At 37.7% G+C, this 27,095-nt stretch overlaps 1 protein-coding gene across 1 annotated transcript in view; it reads left to right on the top strand.

Moving 5' to 3' along the window:
• The window catches only part of LOC131929636 (uncharacterized), a 38,678-nt gene extending 12,497 nt beyond the window's left edge, over window positions 1-26,181 (top strand). Inside the window, exons 2-5 of the mRNA XM_059285931.1 lie at window positions 18,299-18,415; window positions 23,207-23,315; window positions 25,012-25,150; window positions 25,681-26,181. Of these exons, the coding sequence (XP_059141914.1) occupies window positions 18,355-18,415; window positions 23,207-23,315; window positions 25,012-25,150; window positions 25,681-25,821 (450 nt within the window). The 5' untranslated portion in view covers window positions 18,299-18,354 and the 3' untranslated portion in view covers window positions 25,822-26,181. The remainder of the gene's footprint in view (window positions 1-18,298; window positions 18,416-23,206; window positions 23,316-25,011; window positions 25,151-25,680) is intronic.
• The last annotated feature ends 914 nt before the right edge of the window (window positions 26,182-27,095 follow it).

Genomic DNA, 27,095 nt, shown 5'->3' with positions numbered 1-27,095 from the left:
ATTGTGGGCTTTTGTGTAGTTTGATGTTTATGTGTGCTTTTGTGTGTAGCAGATGTGTGTAGTTAGATGTTTGTATGCAGGTGATGTGTCATTGATTCAGGCTTTTGTGAAGTATATGTGTGGGTGTAGGTGTTGGTGTATTTTGATGTGTTGGTTTAGGCTTTAGTATAGTATGATGTGCGGATGTGGGATTTGTGTTATTACTGTGTGGAAATGCGTTTTTCTTTTATAGTTTAACTTTTTGGTCTACCGCCCCCCACCCCTCCCAGAACGAAAGGGAATTTATATAGAAAATATATACCTTAAACGGTATCCGTCCCTTTGACCTTTGACCACAGCGGAGCTTTGACCATAACGGAGCTTTGATCATAACGGAGCTTTGACCATAGGGGGTTTGACCATAGGGGGTTTGACCATAGGGGGTTTGACCACAGCGGGGTTTTGACCACAGAGCGGGGTTAACCATAATAGATTTTAAAATAGATATTATAAATTGTTATTTAATTTAAATTTGGTCAAAGCACCTGTGGTCAATGCACCTAGGACCGAAATTTTAGTCCGACCCCCCCCCCCCCCCCTCAAAACAAATTTCAAGTGCCCCCCCCCCCCCCCCCCCCCCCCGTAGGAAAAAAGTCTGGAAGAAACAATAGGCTTATGTGTGTTTAGTTTTAATGTGTTTGTTTTGGCTTTGGCCTTCTGTGTGTTGTTTAGTATACGGATTTGGGTTTAACTACTGTATAAGCTGAACGAGATCATATAACACATTGTGATTGTGCGTCTGTGTGTACGTTTTACGTTGTTTTTTTTTTAAACACGTATTTAACATGTGTCACACACCAGCACAGATTAAAATCGATTTTTGTGTAGACAATGCTGGCGAACACATTTAAAAAAATACTCACCTGAAAAGATAAATATCACACACGCTCACGCAAACACACACACACATATATACAAACACACATAAGCTAACACACACTCACACAGCTAAAAAAAATCTAAATGACTGCTGTCGCTGATGGTGGTGGGGGGGGGGGGGGCAGGGGGTGGGGGAGTAGTTAGTGTAGGTACTGTGTATTTACCAATAATTGCTGGCTACAAATTGCTTATAATAAGACACGGGTGCATCGAATGCAGCTACGTAGGTAACTGTTATTTCTGTTTTTAGTATTTTTCCTTTTTACAGCAGTAATGTTGTACACTGTTTTTGTATTGCATTGTGAGTTGGCTAGGTGTAAGTTAGAAGTATCTAGTGTGTAAGTCAAAAGTAGAGATATCTAGTTTGTAAGTTAGCGGTAAAGGATAGTACATTATAAATTAGACTTACAGCTATATAGTTACTAAATAACAGGTAGAGATATTTCGTTAGGAATTTCACTAGAGTTATTCATTTTTGTAAGTAGTTTGTAAGTTATTTAGATGTTAGCTGAGTAACGCAACAATGGTGATGATGTTGGGGCCGACTACACCAACTATCAAACCAAATTTGCGAATGGTCTTAATATATTTTTTAGTTAAAAGAATTATTTGTGTTAATGAAGGGCAGTCTTGCAGCAGTCATAAGATTCCCTAGCAACAATTGTGTTTGCCTAGAAACCACTGCGTTTGCCTACCTATCCCACTGTGTTCACCTAGCAACAATGTTTTTGCCTAGCTACCACTGGGTTCGCCTAGCAACCTCTGCCTAGAAACCGCTGCGTTTTCCTAGCAACCCCACTATTAGCTAAATGCATTCAACGGTGGTGTATCATCAGGCAGTAGAATGCATGTGACAAGTGATAAAGAGGCATAAGGGCTGGGGGCTTTATCGCAGTATAATTAGACTTTAACAACCCGCATTATTCAAAGCAAAATTTATAAAACCTAACATAAATTTCAGCTTTGGATTTTAACGCGTGAAATTGAATAAGGCCAACATATGGTATCGTTGTAACAGACCAACAGGCTGTATGTGATAAAGGCCAACGATTGTAATTAAAAACCAATAACTAATTCAATTTCCAAAAGGCCAAAAATTAGTATTTGTAAAAGGCCAAAAATTAGGGTTTGCAAAAGACCTAAAAATAGTAATTGTAAAAGGCCAACAATTTGTATTTGTAAAAGGCCAACAACTTGAATTTTTAAAAGGCCAACCCCATGTACCATTGAGAACTTCCAACAGATTCTACAACTGTAAAGACCAACCAGTTATATAATTGTACGTGACAACTAAAACATGATAAACAACTGAGCGATCAGTTTTTGGTTACAGTACAACTGAGTTATTGTCTTTACAATGTCAACTGTGATAAATGCCAGCTTATCTGTCAGTCTATATAAAGTCCGACCAAGCTATAGTCTGTATTAAGTCCAACTGAGAAACTCCGCCTTGATAAAAGACAACTGAGCTATAGTCTATTTAATGTCAAATGTGAAATACGTCTATATAAATGACAAATTATCTGTCAGTCTATATAAATGTCACCTGAGCTATAGTCTATATTCTATATAAACGACAATTGATCTGATAGTCTACATAAAGTCCAACTGAGAAACTCCGCCTTGATAAAAGACAACTGAGCACCTGATAGACGACTACTGAGCATTCACCATGATAAATCAATATAATTGCTGTTCCGTGACTTGTGTGGGAGAGGAAATTAGAGGGTTGGGTTGTAGTGTGGCTGGGTGTGAGAGGTGGTGTGGGGTGTGGTTGGGTGTGGGGAGGTGATGTGTTTAAGCTGAGAGAATGAGAAGAGAGGGTGGTGGTGTGGTTAGGGAATGGGGTGGTGGTGTGGTTAGGGAATGGGGTGGTGGTGTGGTTAGGGAATGGGGTGGTGGTGTGGTTGGAGAGTGTGTGATGGTGTGTTTGGAGAGTGGTGTGGTGGTGTGGTTGAAGAGAGGGTTTTTTTGTAGTTAAGGAGTGGGGTGGTGGTGTGGTTTCAGAGTGGTGTGGTGGTGTTGTTGGAGAGTGGGGGTGGTGTTGTTGGAGAGTGGGGGGTGGTGTGGTTGGAGAGTGGGGGGTGGTGTTGTTGGAGAGTGGGGGTGGTGTTGTTGGAGAGTGGGGGGTGGTGTTGTTGGAGAGTGGGGGGTGGTGTTGTTGGAGAGTGGGGGGTGGTGTGGTTGGAGAGTGGGGGGTGGTGTTGTTGGAGAGTGGGGGGTGGTGTGGTTGGAGAGTGGGGGGTGGTGTGGTTGGAGAGTGGGGGGTGGTGTGGTTGGAGAGTGGGGGGTGGTGTGGTTGGAGAGTGGGGGGTGGTGTGGTTGGAGAGTGGGGGTGGTGTTGTTGGAGAGTGGGGGTGGTGTTGTTGGAGAGTGGGGGGTGGTGTGGTTGGAGAGTGGGGGGTGGTGTTGTTGGAGAGTGGGGGGTGGTGTTGTTGGAGAGTGGGGGTGGTGTTGTTGGAGAGTGGGGGGTGGTGTGGTTGGAGAGTGGGGGGTGGTGTTGTTGGAGAGTGGGGGGTGGTGTTGTTGGAGAGTGGGGGGGTGGTGTTGTTGGAGAGTGGGGGGTGGTGTTGTTGGAGAGTGGGGGGTGGTGTGGTTGGAGAGTGGGGGGTGGTGTTGTTGGAGAGTGGGGGGTGGTGTTGTTGGAGAGTGGGGGTGGTGTGGTTGGAGAGTGGGGGTGGTGTGGTTGTAGAGAGGGGTGGTGGTGTGGTTAGGGAATGGGGTGGTGGTGTGGTTAGGGAATGGGGTGGTGTTGTGGTTAGGGAATTGGGTGGTGGTGTGGTTGGAGAGTGTGTGATGGTGTGGTTGGAGAGTGTGTGATGGTGTTTTTGGAGAGTGGGGTGGTGGTGTGGTTGAAGAGAGGGTTTTTTTGTAGTTAGGAAATGGGGTGGTGGTGTGGTTGGAGAGTGGGTGATGGTGTGGTTGGAGAGAGGTTTTGTGGTGTGGTTGGAGAATGGGGTTGTTGTGTGATTAAGCTGAGAGAAAGACGATGGCGTGTTTCTGGAACCATATGGTCTCATATTAGCAGACGTTAAAACGGAGATGTAGTTGCAATGGTTTGGTTGTGTTAGCTATAACACTGCTACAAATGTGGTGCTCACAATTTAATCGATCGCTGATGTAACGTATGTTTAGGATGGTTTTAAAAACTGAAACTTCGATTGATTTCATTTTTATCTGTTAAAAATACAAGCTCATTTACATAAATCGTCGTCAATATTTTCTACATCATACACCTTTTTAGTCATGCAAAAATAAGAAATATTGAATTGGCCATCTTTAACATAGTTCGTTTGTGTGTCTCTATTGAATTGAAGAATTGGCCATCTTTCACGTTATTCATTTGTCTGCCAGATAACAATCATACTAAAGACATCTCAATCTTTCGCGTCATTCACGTGTTGGTCACATAACAATCACATTGAAGACATCTCATTTTTTTACATTATTCATTTGTTTGCCACATAACAATCATACTGTAGAAATCTCAATCTTTCGCGTCATTCATTTGTTTGCCTCATAACAATCATACTAAAAACATCTCAATCTTTCGCGTCATTCACGTGTTGATCACGTGATCGCCGAGTGTGACACGTGAACCGCATAAGATCACGCCACACCATTGCTCCACGCACACAGCCAAGTGCCGGAGAATGGGTGACACGTGACACTGGAACCATTCGACCGTGAACGCGGAACCAGTCAAGCGTGGAATCGATTACATGACGTGCGGTGATAATTAAACTTGGCCTGTGGTATGTTTTCGAGATCCTGATTGCTAATTTTATTGGGTTTTTTTATTTTTTATTTTATTTTTTAAATTTTGTATATTCGATTGTGTGTGGATAATTGTATAGGATGCCGTGTTTCTTCTAGGTTGCGCGGTCGTTTTGCTGCGCAGTAATTATAAAACTGCCACGCAGTCATTTTCTAACATACAGATAATCTTGTTTTTAAGACACAGCAAATATATTTTGCACACAATGTTTTATAGGGAATGTTGGATAAAATATGGCTATAGTGGGTCGGCGTGGTCGAGTCGGTAAAGCTCATTGGTGCTAAGCTGAAAAGTACCGATTCGGGGGACAGCAACATATTAGGAGAGACAACTCCAAAATCAAACAACTGCTGCCTTGTAGTTGGACAAAGGCTATGGAAGCAAATAAGATAGGGTTAGAGATAGGGTTAGAGGGGGTTAAAGATAGGGTTAGATATAGGGTTAGAGATAGGGTTAGATATAGGGTTAGAGATAGGGTTAGAGATAGGGTTAGATATAGGGTTAGAGGGGGTTAAAGATAGGGTTAGATATAGGGTTAGATATAGGGTTAGATATAGGGTTAGATATAGGGTTAGAGATAGGGTTAGATATAGGGTTAGAGATAGGGTTAGAGATAGGGTTAGAGATAGGGTTAGATATAGGGTTAGATATAGGGTTAGAGGGGGTTAAAGATAGGGTTAGATATAGGGTTAGATATAGGGTTAGAGATAGGGTTAGATATAGGGTTAGAGATAGGGTTAGATATAGGGTTAGAGATAGGGTTAGAGATAGGGTTAGAGGGGGTTAAAGATAGGGTTAGATATAGGGTTAGAGATAGGGTTAGATATAGGGTTAGAGATAGGGTTAGATATAGGGTTAGAGATAGGGTTAGAGATAGGGTTAGAGATAGGGTTAGATATAGGGTTAGATATAGGGTTAGAGGGGGTTAAAGATAGGGTTAGATATAGGGTTAGATATAGGGTTAGAGATAGGGTTAGATATAGGGTTAGAGATAGGGTTAGAGATAGGGTTAGAGATAGGGTTAGAGATAGGGTTAGAGATAGGGTTAGATATAGGTTTAGAGATAGGGTTAGAGATAGGGTTAGATATAGGGTTAGATATAGGGTTAGAGGGGGTTAAAGATAGGGTTAGATATAGGGTTAGATATAGGGTTAGAGATAGGGTTAGATATAGGGTTAGAGATAGGGTTAGAGATAGGGTTAGAGATAGGGTTAGATATAGGGTTAGAGATAGGGTTAGAGATAGGGTTAGAGATAGGGTTAGAGGGGGTTAAAGATAGGGTTAGATATAGGGTTAGAGATAGGGTTAGATATAGGGTTAGAGATAGGGTTAGATATAGGGTTAGAGATAGGGTTAGAGATAGGGTTAGATATAGGGTTAGATATAGGGTTAGAGATAGGGTTAGATATAGGGTTAGAGATAGGGTTAGAGATAGGGTTAGAGATAGGGTTAGATATAGGGTTAGAGATAGGGTTAGAGATAGGGTTAGAGATAGGGTTAGAGGGGGTTAAAGATAGGGTTAGATATAGGGTTAGAGATAGGGTTAGATATAGGGTTAGAGATAGGGTTAGATATAGGGTTAGAGATAGGGTTAGATATAGGGTTAGAGATAGGGTTAGATATAGGGTTAGAGATAGGGTTAGAGATAGGGTTAGAGATAGGGTTAGATATAGGGTTAGAGATAGGGTTAGAGATAGGGTTAGAGATAGGGTTAGATATAGGGTTAGAGATAGGGTTAGAGATAGGGTTAGAGATAGGGTTAGATATAGGTTTAGAGATAGGGTTAGAGATAGGTTTAGAGATAGGTTTAGAGATAGGGTTAGAGATAGGGTTAGAGATAGGGTTAGAGATAGGGTTAGAGATAGGGTTAGAGATAGGTTTAGAGATAGGGTTAGAGATAGGGTTAGAGATAGGGTTAGAGATAGGTTTAGAGATAGGGTTAGAGATAGGGTTAGATATAGGTTTAGAGATAGGGTTAGAGATAGGGTTAGAGATAGGGTTAGAGATAGGGTTAGAGATAGGGTTAGAGATAGGGTTAGAGATAGGGTTAGAGTTAGGGTTAGAGATAGGGTTAGAGATAGGGTTAGATATAGGGTTAGAGATAGGGTTAGAGATAGGGTTAGATATAGGTTTAGAGATAGGGTTAGAGATAGGTTTAGAGATAGGGTTAGAGATAGGGTTAGATATAGGTTTAGAGATAGGGTTAGAGATAGGGTTAGAGATAGGGTTAGAGATAGGGTTAGAGATAGGTTTAGAGATAGGGTTAGAGATAGGGTTAGAGATAGGGTTAGAGATAGGTTTAGAGATAGGGTTAGAGATAGGGTTAGATATAGGTTTAGAGATAGGGTTAGAGATAGGGTTAGAGATAGGGTTAGAGATAGGGTTAGAGATAGGGTTAGAGATAGGGTTAGAGATAGGGTTAGAGTTAGGGTTAGAGATAGGGTTAGAGATAGGGTTAGAGATAGGTTTAGAGATAGGGTTAGAGATAGGGTTAGATATAGGGTTAAGTAATAAAATGCGCATGATGCTTACCCTAGTTTTAAACGTACCGCACTGTCATTTTATAAAATACTTATAGCATTGTGTGATGTTTCAGAACACAGTGAAGCTACTTTCTATGTAAAGGCTTTTCTCTAATTATGTTGTTTACAGCCTATGTGTAATACCTCGTTTCCAACCTGCCCATGACCTTTAGTCATACATCAATCAATCGACCTTTAACTCTAGTTACTTTTTAAATATAACTTTCTGCCATCTGCAATCTGCCCTCTGATGCCCTTGAGTAGTTCTGCTACATGCAGTCCAGTCTTTGCTGCCCTCCATCCAATGAAGTATCTGCCTTCCAAGTCTCAGATATAAATTACTTAATTAACGTCATGTTTATACTAATTCATCAAAATACCTTCTGGTGATATGTTTTTATCCTTCCTAGTAAAATATATGAAGTATTTCGAAATAGATTTTGGAGTATTTTAACAATGGTTTTATCATACTAAAATACATGAAGTATTCCGAAATAGATTTTAGAGTATTTTCCCAATTTTTTTATCAAATCCGACCGACACTCAAGTTAATCCATCATTTAATGTGTGTGATTGATTATTTTTTCAATCTATTAATAATGCATTTAATTTTTTATTTTAATTTTATTTTTTCTAAGTCTCGATGCGTCATGTTCTGTTTAAATTTAGAACAGGCCGCAATGTATAATCTACTGTTAAAGTTTGGGACACGCGTCGATCTATAATCTATTGTTCCAGTACTCGACTTTACTGTTTCGATTTTTCAAACCCTAAATGATATGTTGGCTATTCGTCTTTGTATCTTGCACTAAAATATTTATTTTGACATAGAGAGTTCATTCCCATGACGGACCAATGCAATAACCAATCCACTTATGTAATTCTTACATTAATGCAAATGTATACATAGCGCAAAAACATAATTTAAAACCTGCATTTACTTATAATATCTAAACACATAAACTGCCATGTAATTTTAATTCAATTCTACCCATAGCATACCGTATCAAGGTTTTTAACATAAGTTTTGCATACACTCAATTATAATATATAATTCACAATTTAATTTTATCCCATAGTCTGGATTATAATCTCACTCAAATGCAATTCGTCCCCAAAATAATCCTATCTTTGATCAACGAAAATGCTGTAGAACATAAAGTAACAGACTTCTTTCTCCGGGGGGGGGGGGGGGGGCACTTGAAATTTTCGGAGGAGCGGTCAAAAATTTCCGGAGGGGGAGGCGACACAGTTAAAAGTATATATTTTCTATATAAATTATATTTCGTCCGGGGGAGGGGGGGGGGGGAAGGGATTGGTCGAATTTCTTTGCCCCCCCCCCCCTTGAAGAGATGCCCCTGGAAGAAACTCTGGTTACAGACCTGTATTATTGAAACTACCAAATTTGACATATTAATTGACTACTGAAAGAGCTGCCGGTAGCAGTCCGTAGGCTCTACTCCCACTACATTCCCATAGTACATTTTTTTTTTTTTGGTTTTTTTTAATAATCTTAACGTTAGTTAACTTTCAGTAAAGTTCCATTAAGCTTACACTGAACAGCGAGTTGTTTACCTTGCATAATTTATATCTTTAATGGGTTGAAGGAGTTCGATCTATGACAAAACGTGAAGGTGTTTAGTCCCAGAGTTTCTTTTAGGCATCTTTTTGGTGGAGTTGAGGGCACTGCCTCCTAGAAGCACGGCCCCCAGTTTCCGCACCTCCGGAAATTCAATACCGCCCCCCGGAAGTTTTAAGTGCCCCGGATAACAATGTCTAAGTAGAAAGAATATTTGGTCCCAAAAGAATTAATGTCATACATCTGAACACGAAAGTATTACAAGGCATCAATCGCTAGTCCTGTGTTGATAGACAAACGGCTGCAGAGCCACAGTAACAGCTATATTGGCTCACGGAAACAAATTGAATCTCACTAACAGCTGGACGACTAGGCTGTTAAATTTGAGTAGAGAACACGGAAGTTGTGCTGAGAGTCAAATTAGCCGGTGATTATCGGATTAACAGGGGCGTTAATCTCATGGGGCCCAGGGTAGTTTCGTCTGGTTTTTAAATATTAAAAACTCAATCCCTGTGTGGTTGGGGGTATGTAGAGCAGGGGGTGGGGGGTATGTAGAGCAGGTGGTTTGTGTTATGTAGAGCAGGTGGTGGAGGTTTGTAGAGCAGGTGGTGGGGTATGTAGAGCAGGTGGTGGGGTATGTAGAGCAGGTGGTGGGGTATGTAAAGCAGGTGGTGGGGTATGTAGAGCAGGTGGTGGGGTATGTAGAACAGGTGGTGGGGGTATTTAGAGCAGGTGGTGGGGGTATGTAGAGCAGGTGGTGGCGGTAGGTAGAGCAGGTGGTGGGGGGTATGTAGAGCAGGTGGTGGGGGGTATGTAAAGCAGGTGGTGGGGTATGTAGAGCAGGTGGTGGGGGGTATGTAAAGCAGGTGGTGGGGTATGTAGAGCAGGTGGTGGGGTATGTAGAGCAGGTGGTGGGGTATGTAGAACAGGTGGTGGGGGTATTTAGAGCAGGTGGTGGGGGTATGTAGAGCAGGTGGTGGGGGGTATGTAGAGCAGGTGGTGGGGGGTATGTAGAGCAGGTGGTGGGGGGTATGTAGAGCGGGTGGTTGGGGTATGTAGAGCAGGTGCTGGGGGTATGTGGAGCAGATGGTTGGGGGGTATGTAGAGCAGGTGGTGGGGTCATTTACTCCGGGACATCCCCCGACTTTACCCCCACACCCATACGGATTATTCTCCACACATACACACACACCGTTACCCCCATCCACTTATAGATTACCACATGAATACAATTATACCCGCCCAAAAAACTGCAATACAACATAATCCACCGCATGCACCTTTCAAAATGCAATGCTTGCGGTCGGGTTATGAGTAAGGTTAAGGGTACGGTTAGGGTTAGGGGCTAGGGGTTATGGTAGGGGTAAGGGTAAGGGTAAGGGTAAGGGTGAGGGTGAGGGTGAGGGTGAGGGTGAGGGTGAGGGTAAGGGTAAGGGTAAGGGTAAGGGTGAGGGTAAGGGTAAGGGTGAGGGTGAGGGTGAGGGTGAGGGTGAGGGTGAGGGTGAGGGTAAGGGTAAGGGTAAGGGTAAGGGTTTAGGCACAGAGTAAAGGAGGGATTAAGCACTTGGACAGGCTAACCTGTATTACATTTATAGAATGTCTGAATGTCTAACTGTAGGTTTTAGCAATCCTATGGAATGCCGGGTTTCTCAAAATACCGATGATATGTGCAATAAATATTCACAAGAGTGGGAAGAAATTACTGTAAGGGGGCGGGGAGTTCTTTCCCTGGGGTAAGTGAACCTAGGAATATTGTTCCTGGGGGTAATTGACCCTGGGGTTATTGACCCAGGGGGTAACTGACAAGGTATTATTTATTTGGGGAGGGGCGTCATTACACCTAGGGTAATTCATCAGTGGGTTATTGGCTCTAATAAGAGCCGAAACGGGGAAGTGGAGGGGGTTAATTGACAAGGATTATGGGGGGGGGGGGGCGTGGAATCGTCCAAATCCAAGACCCGACCTAAGGGCACCTACTCACCTCACGGACCAATTGAGTCCAGTGATCCGTCATGGCGTCAATTTTATATCTCGTTACGTCCGTGTCGGCCTTTTGTTTTGTCGGCCTTTTGAATGTCGGCCTTTTGTTTTACACCCCGGTCTAAGGGCGGACCAATAGTGTACAGTCATCCGTCGTGGCGTCAATTTTATACCTCGTTACGTCAGAAAACCAAACTCTTTTCATACTGTCTTTGATGCTATCTTTGATGCTGTCTTTGATGATGTCTTTGATGCTGCCTTTGATGCTGTCTTTGGTGCTGTCTTTGATGCTGTCTTTGTTACTGTCTTTGATACTGTCTTTGATACTGTCTTTGTTGCTGTCTTTGATACTGTCTTAGATGCTGTCTTTGATGTTGTCTTTGATGCTGTCTTTGATACTGTCTTAGATGCTGTCTTTGATGCTGTCTTTGATGCTGTCTTTGATGCTGTCTTTGATGCTGTCTTTGATGCTGTCTTTGATGCTGTCTTTGATGCTGTCTTTGATGCTGTCTTTGATGCTGTCTTTGATGCTGTCCACTTTTCTTGAAACTCGCGGACCACTTTCACATCGTGGCCACAAAAAGATCAAGAACTGTGTTAAAAAAAAAACGCAAACATGACGCTCAAACCTAAAGCTAAACCAGCGCATGAGGCTCACGTGCTTTTAAGATAAACACAAAAAGAAATCTTGTTTAATTTGGACAAGGTCAGCCCGACCCAGCTGTCATAAAATATTCTCCTCCATCAGCTGAACTCAAGCTTCTCTATCCTTGTGTTATACCCAACCTCAGGCAGGGCTTAAGGGAATTATCAACGTGGTGGGGGTAGGGGGTGGGGGGGGGAGATCATGGAAGGGTAGCTTTGCCATGCCAATTAGTGTTAATAGGATACAAGCAGTATTATACATAAATTTATATATATATATATATATATATATATATATATATATATATATATATATATATATATATATATATATATATATATATCGAGAAGAAATCCCCATCCCCGAAAGAAACACTGGTCAATATGAATTAAAGTCCTGATTCTACCCAGCTCTAACGGGTACTCAGCAATATGAATTCAACGTTCTGAGTTATATATATATATATATATATATATATATATATATATATATATATATATATATATATATATATATATATATATATATATATATATATATATAACTCTTATATATAGAGAGAGAGGGGGGGAGGAGAGAAAGAGAGAGAGAAGCAAATTCTGTGTACTTTATCTCTTCTAATCGTCCCAACGAATGTGTGCATTCTATATTCTCCAAGACTATCGAGTTTATAAATTTTCTCAATAATTAAACACCCCATAAAAACGTTTCGACGTATTCATCAGCGATTTAATAAAATAACACGAAAACACGGCAGCTTAACAATTAGCGCCAACTGTAACAATACCACAGTTAATCGATGTCTATGATCAGATCGCCGACAAGATCCTCTAACAAAGACGAAAAGACTGCAGAATTTTTTTTCCGCTGATCAATACTGATCAGGTTGGCGGTTATTGATTTTTTTAACAGCTTTCTGTTATTAAAAACACAAAGTGAAACTTAGAAAATAAAAGATCAGAAATGGAAATAATAACGTGGAAAAAAAAAATAAACTTAAATTTAAAAAATGTTTTCGTTTTTTGTCTTGATGTCTTGTGGATAACAGGTCTCAAAACGAGGCTTTGTGTCTATTTTCTAATCTATTTCTTGACGGAAGTTGACGTATTCAATCCATAAGTAAAAACTACAATGAACGAAGACAAAAATTACGTTAGCAGAAAAGGTAGAATATAGATAAGATATGTTACCTGCCTTGTCCAAAAAAAATTACATAAATTTTTTAATCTGTAGCAGAGTGCTCTACCTTTACTGCTGTGTAACAGATTTCTTCAATTGAAAACAAAGTAAAAATGTTATTACTGTATTATTATTTTGAAAGAACCTACTTCTCACTACCGTGTTAGAAGTTACTCCCCTCCCCTCATTCATTATGTAAACGCTTACTTCCCGTGGTTACCATTTAATGAATTACTTTCCCTGACTGTCATGAATGAATTACTCCCCCTGACTATCATGAAAAAAATTACTCCCCCTGACTATCATGAATGAATTACTCCCCCTGACTATCATGAAAAAAATTACTCCCCCTAACTATCATGAAAGAAATTACTCCCCCTGAATTGATAGAAATTATTTCCCTTGAATATCACGAAAGAATTTAGTTTTTCCTTAAAATTGTGCAGAAACTTACCTCCCCGGTAGCCATGTTAGATAATACTCGTTTCACCAAGTAAGAAATTACCCGGTTGGCGATTTTGTAAAAAAAATTACTCCCCCTGGCAACCATGCAAAAAAATCATGTTAGAAATTACTTCCCTTGAATACTAAATACACATTTAACCACACCCCACACTTAAACCAGAACCAGCATAGCCAGTAAAACAACAAGAGCGACCGCTCTCTCTTTCTGAAGCCTATTGCATTCTCTTCTTTTTAAATCCGCTTCAAAATATAATTCTTAAAAAAAATAGAAACTTGTATTTTTACAAAGCTATGAATAAAATATCCGCAAGACTGAGCTAGGTAAAACAAAATTACTTCAATGCATTTTTTGGATGTAGGATATTGATCTATGATTTCTGTGAATGTCATTTTGTTCTAGACACACAGGGATGTCATCAGGTGATGACACATGACATAAATGACATGCTAATAAAACACAGCAGGGGCAGCGTGTCATACGGATGTACATTGTACTCTATAAAGACTCTAGGACAAACAAACAAACAAGCGGAGAATAATTTTTTTTAAAGAAAAAGAAATCAAAGAACCTAAAACTGTAACATTTATCTATCAATGTAGCAACCAATTAATCTAACAAACTAATAAATAAACATACATACTAATACACACACAAAGTAGAAACACTCTATAACACAGCAACAGCCACTCACAAGCTCACAGTCACAAAGCATCAACACAGACAATCACGCAGACAATCACACAGACAATAAAAAACAAACATCCAACAAACCAACACACACAAAAATCCGACAGACAACACAAACCAACACACAAACAAACAAACAAAATATAAAACACACAACCCAACACACAAACTAACACACAAAAAAACAGACAGTAACACACCAACAAACAAACAATCTAAAACAGATAACCCAACACACAATCCAACACATAAGTAACCACACAAACTAACAAAAAAAAACAGCGAACAAAACAGACCGACACACAAACAAACATTTCAAAAACACAATCCAACACAAACAACCACACCGGCAGACACACAAACAACCACACGATTCATTGACTTTAATAAGATCTAGCACAAACAAAAGACCACCCTCCAAACGTGAATTATCGATTTTTTTCCCCCACTTGGTAGACGGAATAGCAAATTTCTAATTTTGAAAATCAATAGAAGCAGTCATGCATTCAAGAAAAATCAATATCATTTTTTTCAAAACACACAAACATTTTTAGCATGTTAATGTCATTCTGAATTCAATTTAAAATCGATAGTGTAGACTCGATCTTTTATGTTTACTATTCTTTGAAATTTCGAAAAAAAAGACTCACTGTTGAATTTTTAAACGACTGATGGGAAGGTGTGTGTGTGTGTGTGTGGAAGGTGAGGGGGTGTTAATTGAAAATTATAACGAGACAAAAACTAAATCTGATTATCAAAACTTTGGGGGAACGAGTAGATCAAGATTAAGGGAATTCAAATTCATAATATCTCAAGTAGGAAAATTTGGAACCAAAGAAAATGACTGATAAATATTTTCCGGTGACCGGAAAATTGCGCATCGGAAAACTGCTCAACGGAATTTGTTTTCTTAAATCGAACGATCATAGACACTGGCAAAGAACGACCACATGTACATTGTAGCATAATAAAACATTTTTTCACCAAATATGATGAAATTAAAGTGTATTTGTATAATTTATTTGTATTTGCGCATTTTTCTGTTTGCGCAGCTTTTCGTTGCGCAATTTTCTGTTTAACCAGCAGGACATTGCATGGCAGCAGAGATATAAATTGTTATCTATTTATTTGGTGAGCTCTGTGTGAGGGGGGGGGGTTATAACCTTTCCCCTCAGGACATGAAGAAAGTTTATCTCACGTTAAGCTACGGCTGGTGTCGTCCTATGTCTACAATTTTAAAACTTGGTATCTCATAAAAATCGATTGCGAGCGTGCGTTATGCTGCTTGTTTGTGTGTTTCTGTGTTTGTGTTTTTGTTCTGAATGTGTGTATATAACAAACGCACCATCTTGAGAACAACAATAATGACAGTTGTGTCAAGGGTTTCCAGTTTTTAATTTTTTCTAAATTAAATATTTCAAACTACGCGTGTGCTACCACAATGGGTAAACTCGCGGGACCGAAACAGAGTTCCGGCTGGTACGGAAATCATTTGCTGGTGAATTTATTCTTTGTTATTTTCGGTGGGAGGAATTTGGTTTAACATCTACGCTTAATAGAAATGAAATTCTTTCTGGGAAGGGGGGGAATATGTATGATAAACGAAGGCTTGATCAAGAGCGATGTTGTCGCAGGGTTAATGTGGTTTAGGGGTAGAGCACACAATGACAAATGGAAGCTCCTCGAAGAATTTCAGACTTCTTCTCTCGATTAGTTTGGGCTGTCGTGAGTCTACCGATACCAGTTAGTCTGTAGAAAGTCCCCGGGTGTACGCTAGTTCTAACAGGTAGCCCAATCCGTCATTATAAATTTAAGTCACTGAGTCAACTCAGCTCTAATAGGCACCGGTCAATATGAATTGAAGTCTTTAAGCCTACCTTACTAAAACGTGTACCCTTCTTCATAATTCAAGTCCATAAGTCTGCTCAGCTCTAATGGGTACCTATCAATATGAATTCAATAGGTACCCATCAATATGAATTCTAGTCCCTGAGTCTACTCAGCTCTAGCGGGCACCTATCAATATGAATTCTAGTCCCTGAGTCTACTCAGCTCTAGCGGGTACCCATCAATAAGAATTCTAGTCCCTGAGTCTACTCAGCTCTAGCGGGTACCCATCAATATGAATTCTATTCCCTGAGTCTACTCAGCTCTAGCGGGTACCCATTAATATGAATTCTAGTCCCTGAGTCTACTCAGCTCTAGCGGGTACCTATCAATATGAATTCTAGTCCCTGAGTCTACTCATCTCTAGCGGGTACCCATCAATAAGAATTCTAGTCCCTGAGTCTACTCAGCTCTAGCGGGTACCCATCGATATGAATTCTAGTCCCTGAGTCTTCTCAGCTCTAGCGGGTACCCATCAATATGAATTCTAGTCCCTGAGTCTACTCAGCTCTAGCGGGTACCCATCAATATGAATTCTAGTCCCTGAGTCTACTCAGCTCTAGCGGGTACCCATCAGTATGAATTCTAGTCCCTGACTCTACTCACCTCTAGCGGGTACCCATCAATATGAATTCTAGTCCCTGAGTCTACTCAGCTCTAGAATATGAATTCTAGTCCCTTACTCTACTCAGCTCTAGCGGGTACCCATCAATATGAATTCTAGTCCCTGAGTCTACTCAGCTCTAGCGGGTACCCATCAGCTGATAAATTTTCCTGACGTCAATCACTGTAAAAAGCGACGAAGATCAATTTTTATTCTACGCCTACTAGTCCTAAAATGTGCTGACGTCTGTGATTCTATCATTTGATTGTTGTTGAATAGGAAGACTTGAGCAATCAACCACATATGGTCGCGTTTTATCTGAAACCAAATTCAATTATCAAAGTAAATTGGTTGCAAGAAACATTATCTCTTTTTCTTTAAAGTTGCTATTAAAGTTATGCTAAACCTCAATTTTAATGCAGTTCTTTTTTCCGCGTTGTTGACATGAGTTTTGAAAATCTGGTTCAAATTTTTTTTGGCCAGAAAGTATATTTTTCAACCAAAATTGAATATTTTAAAATATTTGTGTAATAAATGCAAAATGACTTCCGGTTTTATTAAGGCTAGAAATAATCAAACAAATAAATACTAGTAATATAATAGTAATTTAGCTAACACTTTTATTTTTAACTTGGATTAGTAGAGTCATGGTGTTGTGGTGATATGGAATGTTATATTATTTAATATAAATACAATATACGCTATACACCATAGATCACTATTGTGTGTTTTATGATGGAAAAAAAACAGTTCTATAATTCTTTGTTTTACTCTCCCTGGCCATTACGGTTGACTTCCAGAAGTGGTTGAGGGTGGTTTTTTTTTTTAATATTTTAATTGAGAAAATAATTCTAAACGGCTTTTCAACGGCTTATAATTAATGCAAAAATATGAAAATGAGAGTCATCGGTGGTTCCTAAACAGCTTTAAGTTTTTAAGATATAACTACAATTTTATCGCTTGCCATATTTTTAAAATATTTTATTTTAAATTTTGTATGATTACATAGACGTTTCAAGCCTTTTGTGTTTATAATTTGCGTCTTGAAAAAAAATTAAATGCTGGAAACAAAGCTAATCAAAACAATAATTAATGTTTTGTCTTAATGGCTGTAATTGGATAAAAATAGCCACACGCCGTTTCTGCGGAGCAATTTAATGGATGGCTTAACGACTTAATAAAATATCTTTAATAAATTCTGTTGGGAGAAATTATGGGATGGCGCCGCCATTGAAATAAACATTAAACATGATTTGCAAGGAGAAATAATGGGATGTAAATACAAATGTGAAATTGTCTGCGTGACATTTAAGATTTTTTTAAAGCAAATACATTTACGGGTTTAAAAAAATATTTAAAGATCTATTATACATGACAAAATCCCGTAATTTCTGAAGATAAAATGATTATAATGGAAGAGACATTTTAAATGAATTCAATTTATTTAAATAATAAACGGGGATTCTGTCAATGCTAATTACCACGCAGCTCCAGATATTTAAATTTTTGTGACGTCATTTTTGGTTGCTGGGGGTCAGGATTTTTTCAAGGTGAAGGTTGACAAAATAAGTTATGCCATCTGGTGACGAAATTTGTATCCTAAGTTTTAATGGAAAAAAAAAATATCCTGTTTTACACCAACATACATGAAATTCTGATTATTTTTTCGCATTTTTTTTCAAGATCCTGATAGAGAAATCATCTAAAAATACAAAAATAGAATGTATTATCCTATTCACTAGCTCAGTGACAAGCTTTGATAGATTCATCCTACCCTTCTATGAATGAAGTGTCCTTTCGAACTTCAAGGTCCATGGGGGGTATGTTCGATTTTTTCAGTGACCTCGGTATATTGGGGGATAGTATGGTCAGCACTATATATCCGGGTGCCTTTGCCCATCAGAGCTGGGTGGACTCAGTTACGTCTTACGAACGTGAGCCCGGGATCTGAACTCGAGACTTTCGGCTTAGCAGCCGAACGCTCTACCGTTGAACCACGTCGTCCCTCCACCCTAGGACACTTGTAACAAAGTTCGATACCTTCTTCATCAGATCGATGACTTGCATCACGCCATGACAGATTCGATGCCTGTGACGTCGTGTTGAGAATGAGAACATCGATCACCCTCGCCACCTGCCTCGCCTTTTGGACGTGGACCTCGTGTCACGGTAAACCCACACTTCTACCACAACCCACAAACCACACATCACACACTCACACACAACCCACACACCACACTCACACCTCTATTACAACCCACACTCCCACACTCACACCTCTACTACAACCCACACCTCCACAACCCACATCCCCCACCTCTACTACAACCCACACTCCCACACTCACACCTCTACCCTAACCCACACATCACACACTTACACACAACCCACATCCCCCACACTCCCACCTCTACTACAACCCACACTCGCACACTCACACCTCTACCCTAACCCACACATCACACACTTACACACAACCCACATCCCCCACACTCCCACCTCTACTACAACCCACACTCCCACACTCACACCTCTACCCTAACCCACACATCACACACTCACACACAACCCACACACCACACTCACACCTCTACTTCAACCCACACTCCCACACTCACACCTCTACTACAAACCACACTCACATCTTAACTACAACCACACTCCTACAATCACACCTCTACCATAATACTCACTCCCACACACACTCCCAACATCACACACTCCCACATTCCCACACATACACACACTTACCCACCCGACACACATTTCTCCCACACACACACACACATACACTCAATCAACCTACTCACAATCACATATCCCACACCTCACTCACACTTCCCCCTAAACACTTCACTTTATATATATATTTCCCCTACCCCCACATTCCCACACACAGTCCCATCACATACACATTATTCCAACCATCCTAGACACACACGTACACACACACAGAGAAACACACTTCCCAATCCCACACACTTCCCAATACCACACACTCCCACTACCCCACAAACACTTCCCCTCATAAACACCCCACACCCACACACTCAGATCGTACCACCTTGTCACTTGTCATAACGACAACAAATTATTTTATAGAAAGAAAAAAAACAAATGCCACATGAATTAAACAACTCATTTCATGTCGTTATTCGGATTTTAATTTGCTTCCCGGAAAAGGAAATGGCTTTACGTTAAAATGAAAGCACAGGCCATTTCCCCTGGGTATTCCCGCTCAGTGAATGATGGGGTTTTTTTTTGATGTTTTTAATGTAACGCTGATTTTTTCCCCCTCTGTTTGTTGTTTTAATGGTTTATAGATCTAACATCAACATTCGTTTTTAAAAATGAAATTGAAGTATCCAAACATAGCCATATTCGCGACGTATTCCGCCTGTTAGACATTTAGCGTTTTATTTTATTTTGTTTTATTTGTTTCATTTACGTCACGCGGCAAAAAAAAATGGCTTCCTACTTTCGTTTTAATGTTTGTGTCTTGTTTTCTTCTTGCTGCTGTTTTTTCATCAAATCAGATGAATGCGTCAGAAAATATTAAACAGAGATTTTCGGGGATCATTCACGTGTAACATAGCTCCGAAAATATTGGGAATGTCTTTATTTTGTTATAATGTGTTTTAAAACGTGAGGTGGTGGTATAAACTAATGTTATAAAACGATGCCTTTGGTTTTCTTTATTCCTTTTATTTTGTAATTAATAAATGCCATGTGGAATGATTGGGGGTCGGATTGGTTGATTAGAAGAGCACCTGAAACGTTGAAATATGTGAAATGTGTTTAATGTGTGAAATGTCATGGTTGAAATATGTGAAATGTCATGGTTGAAATATGTGAAATGTAATTTCTACATACACTGCTCAAAGTAACTTGTCCATGTGTTAAGGCCACCAAATTGAGAAACCCACATGTTACTAATGAACTTTACTAATTGCGGGTTCCGTGGTTTTAGAGCCTGAATATTGCAATAGGAAATCGTCGATCGGTTAAAACGTGTTGTAACAATAATAAAAAAATTTAAAAATACATCAGCCACTTTAATAGTTGTCGACAGGGTGTATCAAATCGTGTAAATCATGATATCGCTACACAAATACAAACTATCTGGCTTTGATATGAAGCCTAACTGAGCCAGGTACCCAGTACAGCTGGGTTGACTCAGTGACGTCCTACTCACTCCAGATCGTGTTCCGAGCTCAAGAGTTCTCGACTTTCGGAATAGCAGTCGGCGCTTTCAACCCCCCCCCCCCCCCACCCCGACCCCGACACGCCTGACTCAACTAAAATGACGTGTAAGGTATTGGGTTAACTTTTTTATTCTTTTTTCCTGGGGGGGGGGGTACGACCGGATACGTTTAAAAATACCATTTAGTAAATAGCGAATGTTAAATTTAAATTTTAGAACATATCAAAAATATCAAACAGGACTATAGATTATTCCGCTAACTGTTCCTTTTCCCTCAATAAAACTGCCGCAACATTTAACACTAGACAAAGTCTTTCATGTTTTAATTATCTCAATTTAACCGATTGCTTTTTAAAAATCTACAAAAACATACAAACAAAATCCCATATTTTTATTAAAAACAAAAACCATCAATTTTAATCATTTTTTTCCGAATCCATCATTGACAAAAAAATCAAGTTGATATTTTTTTATGTTTTTGTTAAATAAAGCGGTGATTGATGCTATTTTAATACACACAAAATCTTCCGATATAAAATCTTCGACGTGCAATGTATAACAAGGCGCTTTGCTTTTAAAAAGTGTGTGTAAATCAGTTTTTAAATCATCACATAAAGTATCAATAGTATAAAAACAATCTTGATTGTATTGGAGATCGTGAAGACGTCTATCTCAGTTTAGTGAAGGTTGAAGACATTCTGTCACAAAATATGGATTTGTTTATCTAGAGAAAGGAAGATTGGATTGTGAAAACTTTGATCAAAGCGTTCGTAAATTGAATGTTGTTTTTTAATTGTTTCGTTACAATTATTAAAGCAAATCAAGAAGGCATTTAGAAAAAAATTATATGGTTTTTAAACGTTTGTTATTATTTTTATTTTGTTTAAGAATAAGACATGCAGGCCTTGTTTATTTTTAAGATAACTAAAGGTGTTTTAAATGTAGAATAATCTTTTTGATTCAAACATACATTTATGTTATTTTTAAAAACATTTTAAAGTGGGGCTTTTTTGTTATTCTTCAATAATAGAAATATTTTCTTTCAAAAAAATATTTTTATATTTTCTAAAGTAATTTCTTCAAAAGTTTCAGCGTCTCAGTGTTTTAGTGTGCTATATGTTAATTGATATTTGGTAATATAATTCGTATTAAGGTGGCACTGGAATCCTCTTCATGGATGAGGAAACATAACTGCACATACAATTTAAACAATGAAACATAACTGTACATACAATTTAAAAAATGAAACATAACGTACATACAATTTAAAAAATGAAACATAACGTACATACAATTTACAAAATGAAACATAACTTTACATAAAATTTAAATAATGAAACATAACCGTACATAAAATTTAAATAATGGAACATAACCGTACATACAATTTAAAAAAGGAAACATAACTTTACATAAAATTTAAACAATGAAACATAACTTTATATACAATTTAAACAATGAGACATAATTTTACGTAACATTTAAACAAATAATCGTAATTTTACATAAAATTTAAATAATGAAACATAACTTTACATAAAATTTAAACAATGAAACATAACATTACATACAATTTAAACAATTAAGCATAACTTTACATAAAATTTAAATATGATTACGTTACAAATCAGCTTCAAAAATCAGCTTTCACATTTCACCGATTTAATGATAGTGAATATCTTTTGTCTCACATCACATAAAATTTAAACAATGAAACATAACTTTACATAAAATTTAAACAATGAAACATAATTGGTCATAAAATTTAAACAATGAAACATAACTTTACATAAAATTGAAATAAAGAAACTTAACACTTTACGTAAAATTTAATCATTTAATCGTAATTTTGCATAAAATTTAAATAATGAAACATAAATTTTCATAAAATTTAAACAATGAAACATAACTTTACATAAAATTTAAACAATGAATCATTACTTTACATAAAATTTAAATATGATTACGTTACAAATCAGCTTCAAAAATCAGCGTTCACATTTCACCGATTTAATGATAGTGAATATCTTTTGTCTCACATCACATAAAATTTAAATAATGAAACATAACTTTACATAAAATTTAAATAAAGAAACTTAACACTTTACATAAAATTTAAACAATTAATCGTAATTTTACATAAAATTTAAATAATAAAACATAACTTTACATAAAATTTAAACAATGGATCATAACTTTACATACAATTGAAATAATGAAACATAACTTTACATAAAATTTAAACAATGAAACATAACTTGACATAAAATTTAAATATGATTACGTTACAAATCAGCTTCAAAAATCAGCTTTCACATTTCACCGATTTAATGATAGTGAATATCTTTTGTCTCACATCTTTTAGTTGATGATCACTTTATTAGTATGGACATATTTCACTTGGACAGGCCCTTACCATTACTTGCATTTATATGTATTAAACATGACCTTTTATCAATATTTTTTATTTTATTTAGATGATTACTTTCGATGTTAATTTAAGTTTATTAATTCATAGATTCTAATTGCAATAATTTAACGCAAGCTTTTTTAACCTAAGCTTTTAACTGCAAGTTTTTCTAACCCTAGCTTATAACTACAAATTTTTTAACCCCAGCTTTTAACTGCAAGTTTTTTAACTCCAGCTTTTGACTATAAACTTTTTAACCCCAACTTTTATCTACAATTTTTTTAACCCCAACTTTTATCTACAATTTTTTTAACCCCAACTTTTAACTACAATTTTTTAACCCCAGCTTTTAACTGCAAGTTTCCGAATGACAGCTGTGAGGACAACAGTGAATGCTGCAGTGGAAAATGTAACGAGGCCCATTCAGGAACGAATCCACGCTGCACCAAGCTGGGGTAGGCTGTGCATATGATAACAATTTTATATTACTGATAACTGTGTTATATATAACTGATAACAGTGTTATATTACTGATAACAGTGTTATATTACTGATAACATCGTTACATACATAACCGATAACTGTGTTATATTACTGATAACAGTGTTATATATTACTTATAACAGTGTTATATTACTGATAACAATTTTACATGACTGATAACAGTGTTATATATAACTGATAACAATGTTATATTATTGATAACAATGTTATATTACTGATAACAGTGTTATATTACAGATAACCGTTTTACATTATTGATAACAGTGTTATAGTAGGCCTACTTGATTTGTAGGACTTGGAGTATAATAGTAGACGATATCACTTAGCTTCAACACTTTATTATTCATACACAGTACAGCTCCGACTACACGTATCCTATCAAGACACATTCATAGCAAACTCACTGACATCAACAACACGGCTACACAATACATAGAGCCCAGACATTCAAGGGACATAACTATGATGTAAATAACACAAGGGACGTAACAATAGCTAACTAGACATAACGTAACTAATAGTAAGCAGCCGACTTAATGAGATAATTACGGAGTATAAAATAAGAAATGTTGAAAGCTCTATAAAGAACGTCTAATACTGTGAACTTGTGTGTGTATTTCTTGCCTAGAAATAATTTTGTAGCCGCGCTTACAAGTATGTCTTAGTTCTGTTTGGGATCATCTGTAGGCCACTTAACGTAATTTTTTTAAAATAAAGAAATTTACCCAACCATTAGGCCTACCCACACCGTCTGTCAAAATGACGTCACAAAGTTCACCACCTTTCATCCCCACCTCAACCTATTGGAGGTGTGATGACATAAGTTAATAACTTATTTACTTTAAAGCTAAGGGGTCATCCATAAATGACGTCACACTCGTAGGGGGGAGGGGGGTCCGTAATTTTGTGACGGTGTGTGACGAGGGGGAGGGGGGGGGGGGGGGGTTCAGATAATGCGACGTCACACTTTTGCATTATAAAAAAGCAATGTTAGAAAACGAATTTTAGACGTTATTTCGTTCGCGCTTTAGAAAACTGTTCTAATAAATTGTAATAGGAATTTATTAAAATACTCTATTTTGATAGATTTCAGACAAGATTTTGATAAAAATATCGATGTTTTAAGAAAAATGCAACTGCAATTTTGAGGGGGGGGGGGTTGTAGACTGAGGTGTGACGTCATTTTAGGGGGGGGGGGGCTGGCTTTTTGTGACGATGTGTGACGGAGGGAAGGGAGGGGAGGTAAAAATCGTCCAGAAAGCGTGACGTCATTTATGGATGACCCCTAAATCCTAACTCTTACTTGGCCATATCCATGAGACTAACTGCAACCCTAACCTGCAATCTAATAACGATAACATAATTTGTTTTTTTTTCCTATGTAATATTTAATATCATAAAAAAAGTTTCCCTTTCAAACCTGATGGTCAAAGTGAAGTGGAGTTCACCTGTTTCAGTGACCTCGGCATATGAAGAGATAGTGTGGTCAGCACTATGCCCAGTCTAGCTCTCTACCGCTAGACCACTCCGTCCCCATTAAATCTCATACAGACACAAAAGCAGCGTAAAAAATTGTTTTAAATATATTTTCTTAAACTCTACATTCCCATTGGTCCAATCCATAACGTCACGCCCATTGTCTTGCAGCCTCCACAAGCCGTGCCTGTACAGCTACCAGTGCCAGAGTCTCCTCCTGTGTGGCAGCAAGAACAGATGCTGCTCCAAGTTCTGGGGGTTCTGTAACCACGACAGGGACTGCTGCGAGTCTAAACACAAGTGTCTACCCGTACGTCCGCTCACTTCACACTCGCACACATACATATAGAGTGGCATGCATACACTTACAGAAACACGGATAGCCATACATAGGGAGTCATAAACACACTCGCACACGTACATATAGAGTGACATACACACACTCACAGACAGACACACAGGTACACTCACACAGAGACACACATGCGCACACACACCGACACACAATCCTACACATAAACAGACACACAAGCAGACGCTCACTCAGAAACACAATCAGTCACAATACAGACATACACACAGACACAAACACATACACACAGACAAACTTAGGCCTACACTTTGAAATCTCCTACCTAAAAAAAACAGCTTACGCCACTCTAAACTTAGCCTAGAATTTTGATTCTCATAACTGAAAGAGGTTCCATCATACTTTTGAATAAGTTCACCAAACTTTTAACGGTAAAAGAATTGCATGTTTATTTTTAAAATAGTCAAATATTTCTGTCTAAATTAATTTCATTTTAAATTGAGTAACAAACTTTTCAAACTTAATTTCAGGCACGAGGATTCTACTATAACCGATGTTTGGTTACAAATATCATCCCCATAAAAAACGACGCACACACTATTTTTAACTCTCCATATTGGAGAGTCATAGCGAGCAGTTTTGTCTCCCTTTTTCTGTACAAACCAAGCTGACAGAATTGCTTGTCTCGCAAAGTAAATACTCTACTCGTGATTTGATGGTAAAACTGACGTGAAAGTAGGCCTACATCACAGAATGTAGTCACTTTTGGCTCGTCCATAAATGATGTCACACTCGGAGAGGGGAGTCCGTAATTTTGTGACGTTGTGTAATGAGGGGGAGGGGGGGTTCAAACGGTGTGACGTCACACTTTTGCATTATAAAAAAGCAATGTTAGAAAACGAGTTTTAGCCGTTATTTCGCGTTTTTACAAACGGTTTTAATAAATTGTAATAGGAATTGATCAAAATACTCTATGTTAACAGAGCTCTGACAAGATTTTGGAAAAATGTCGATGTTTTAAGAAAAATTCAACAGCAACTTTGAGAGGGGGGGGGGGAGATTGTAGACTGAGGTGTGACGTCATATTAGGGGTTCTGGCTTTTTGTGACGATGTGTGACGGAGGGGAGGGGAGAGGTAAAAATCGTCAAAAAAGCGTGACGTCATTTACAGATGACCCCTTTAGACTTTCTTAAAATAATAAATGGCAAAATGTTGCATGTCTCGAAAAAATAAATCCGTTTTAAAATGGCATAAATTTACGTTTCACAATGTTGCACGCAACTTAAAAGTTAAATTCTAATTTGCATAACTCTGCAAGGCTCGAAATGGAAGAAATTTTAGATTTTTACTTCCGGTGGGGTAGGGAGGGGGATTTCCATCAAAAAGTCTTTTGGAAAAAAAATGTAGGAAAATATTGGCCTCGTAAAAGCGAACACAAAATTTCCTTATTTGTTGGTTTTTATAATATTTTTATAACGTCTTCTGTTCTCGATGGTTCTATATGTAAATATGCTTAGCTATGGGAGACTCTTATAGAGCCAAATATATATATATATATATATATATATATATATATATATATATATATATATATATAGATATATATATATATATATATATATATATATATATATATATAAACACGTATATATATATATATACACGCATATATATATAGATATTTATGCATATATATGTATATATGTATGTATATATGTATATATATATATATATACATATATATATATATATATATATATATATATATATATATATATATATATATATATATATATATATACGTACATATATATATATAAATATATGTACATATATATATATATATATATGTATATATATATATATATATATATATGTATATATATATATATATATATATATATATATATATATATATATATATATATATATATATATATATAT

The sequence above is a fragment of the Physella acuta genome, unplaced genomic scaffold, assembly GCF_028476545.2.
Source record: "Physella acuta isolate Inbredline_101_S28 unplaced genomic scaffold, ASM2847654v3 ptg001658l, whole genome shotgun sequence".
Classification (NCBI taxonomy): Eukaryota; Metazoa; Mollusca; class Gastropoda; family Physidae; genus Physella; species Physella acuta.
This window is presented reverse-complemented; position numbering and strand designations above follow the sequence as displayed.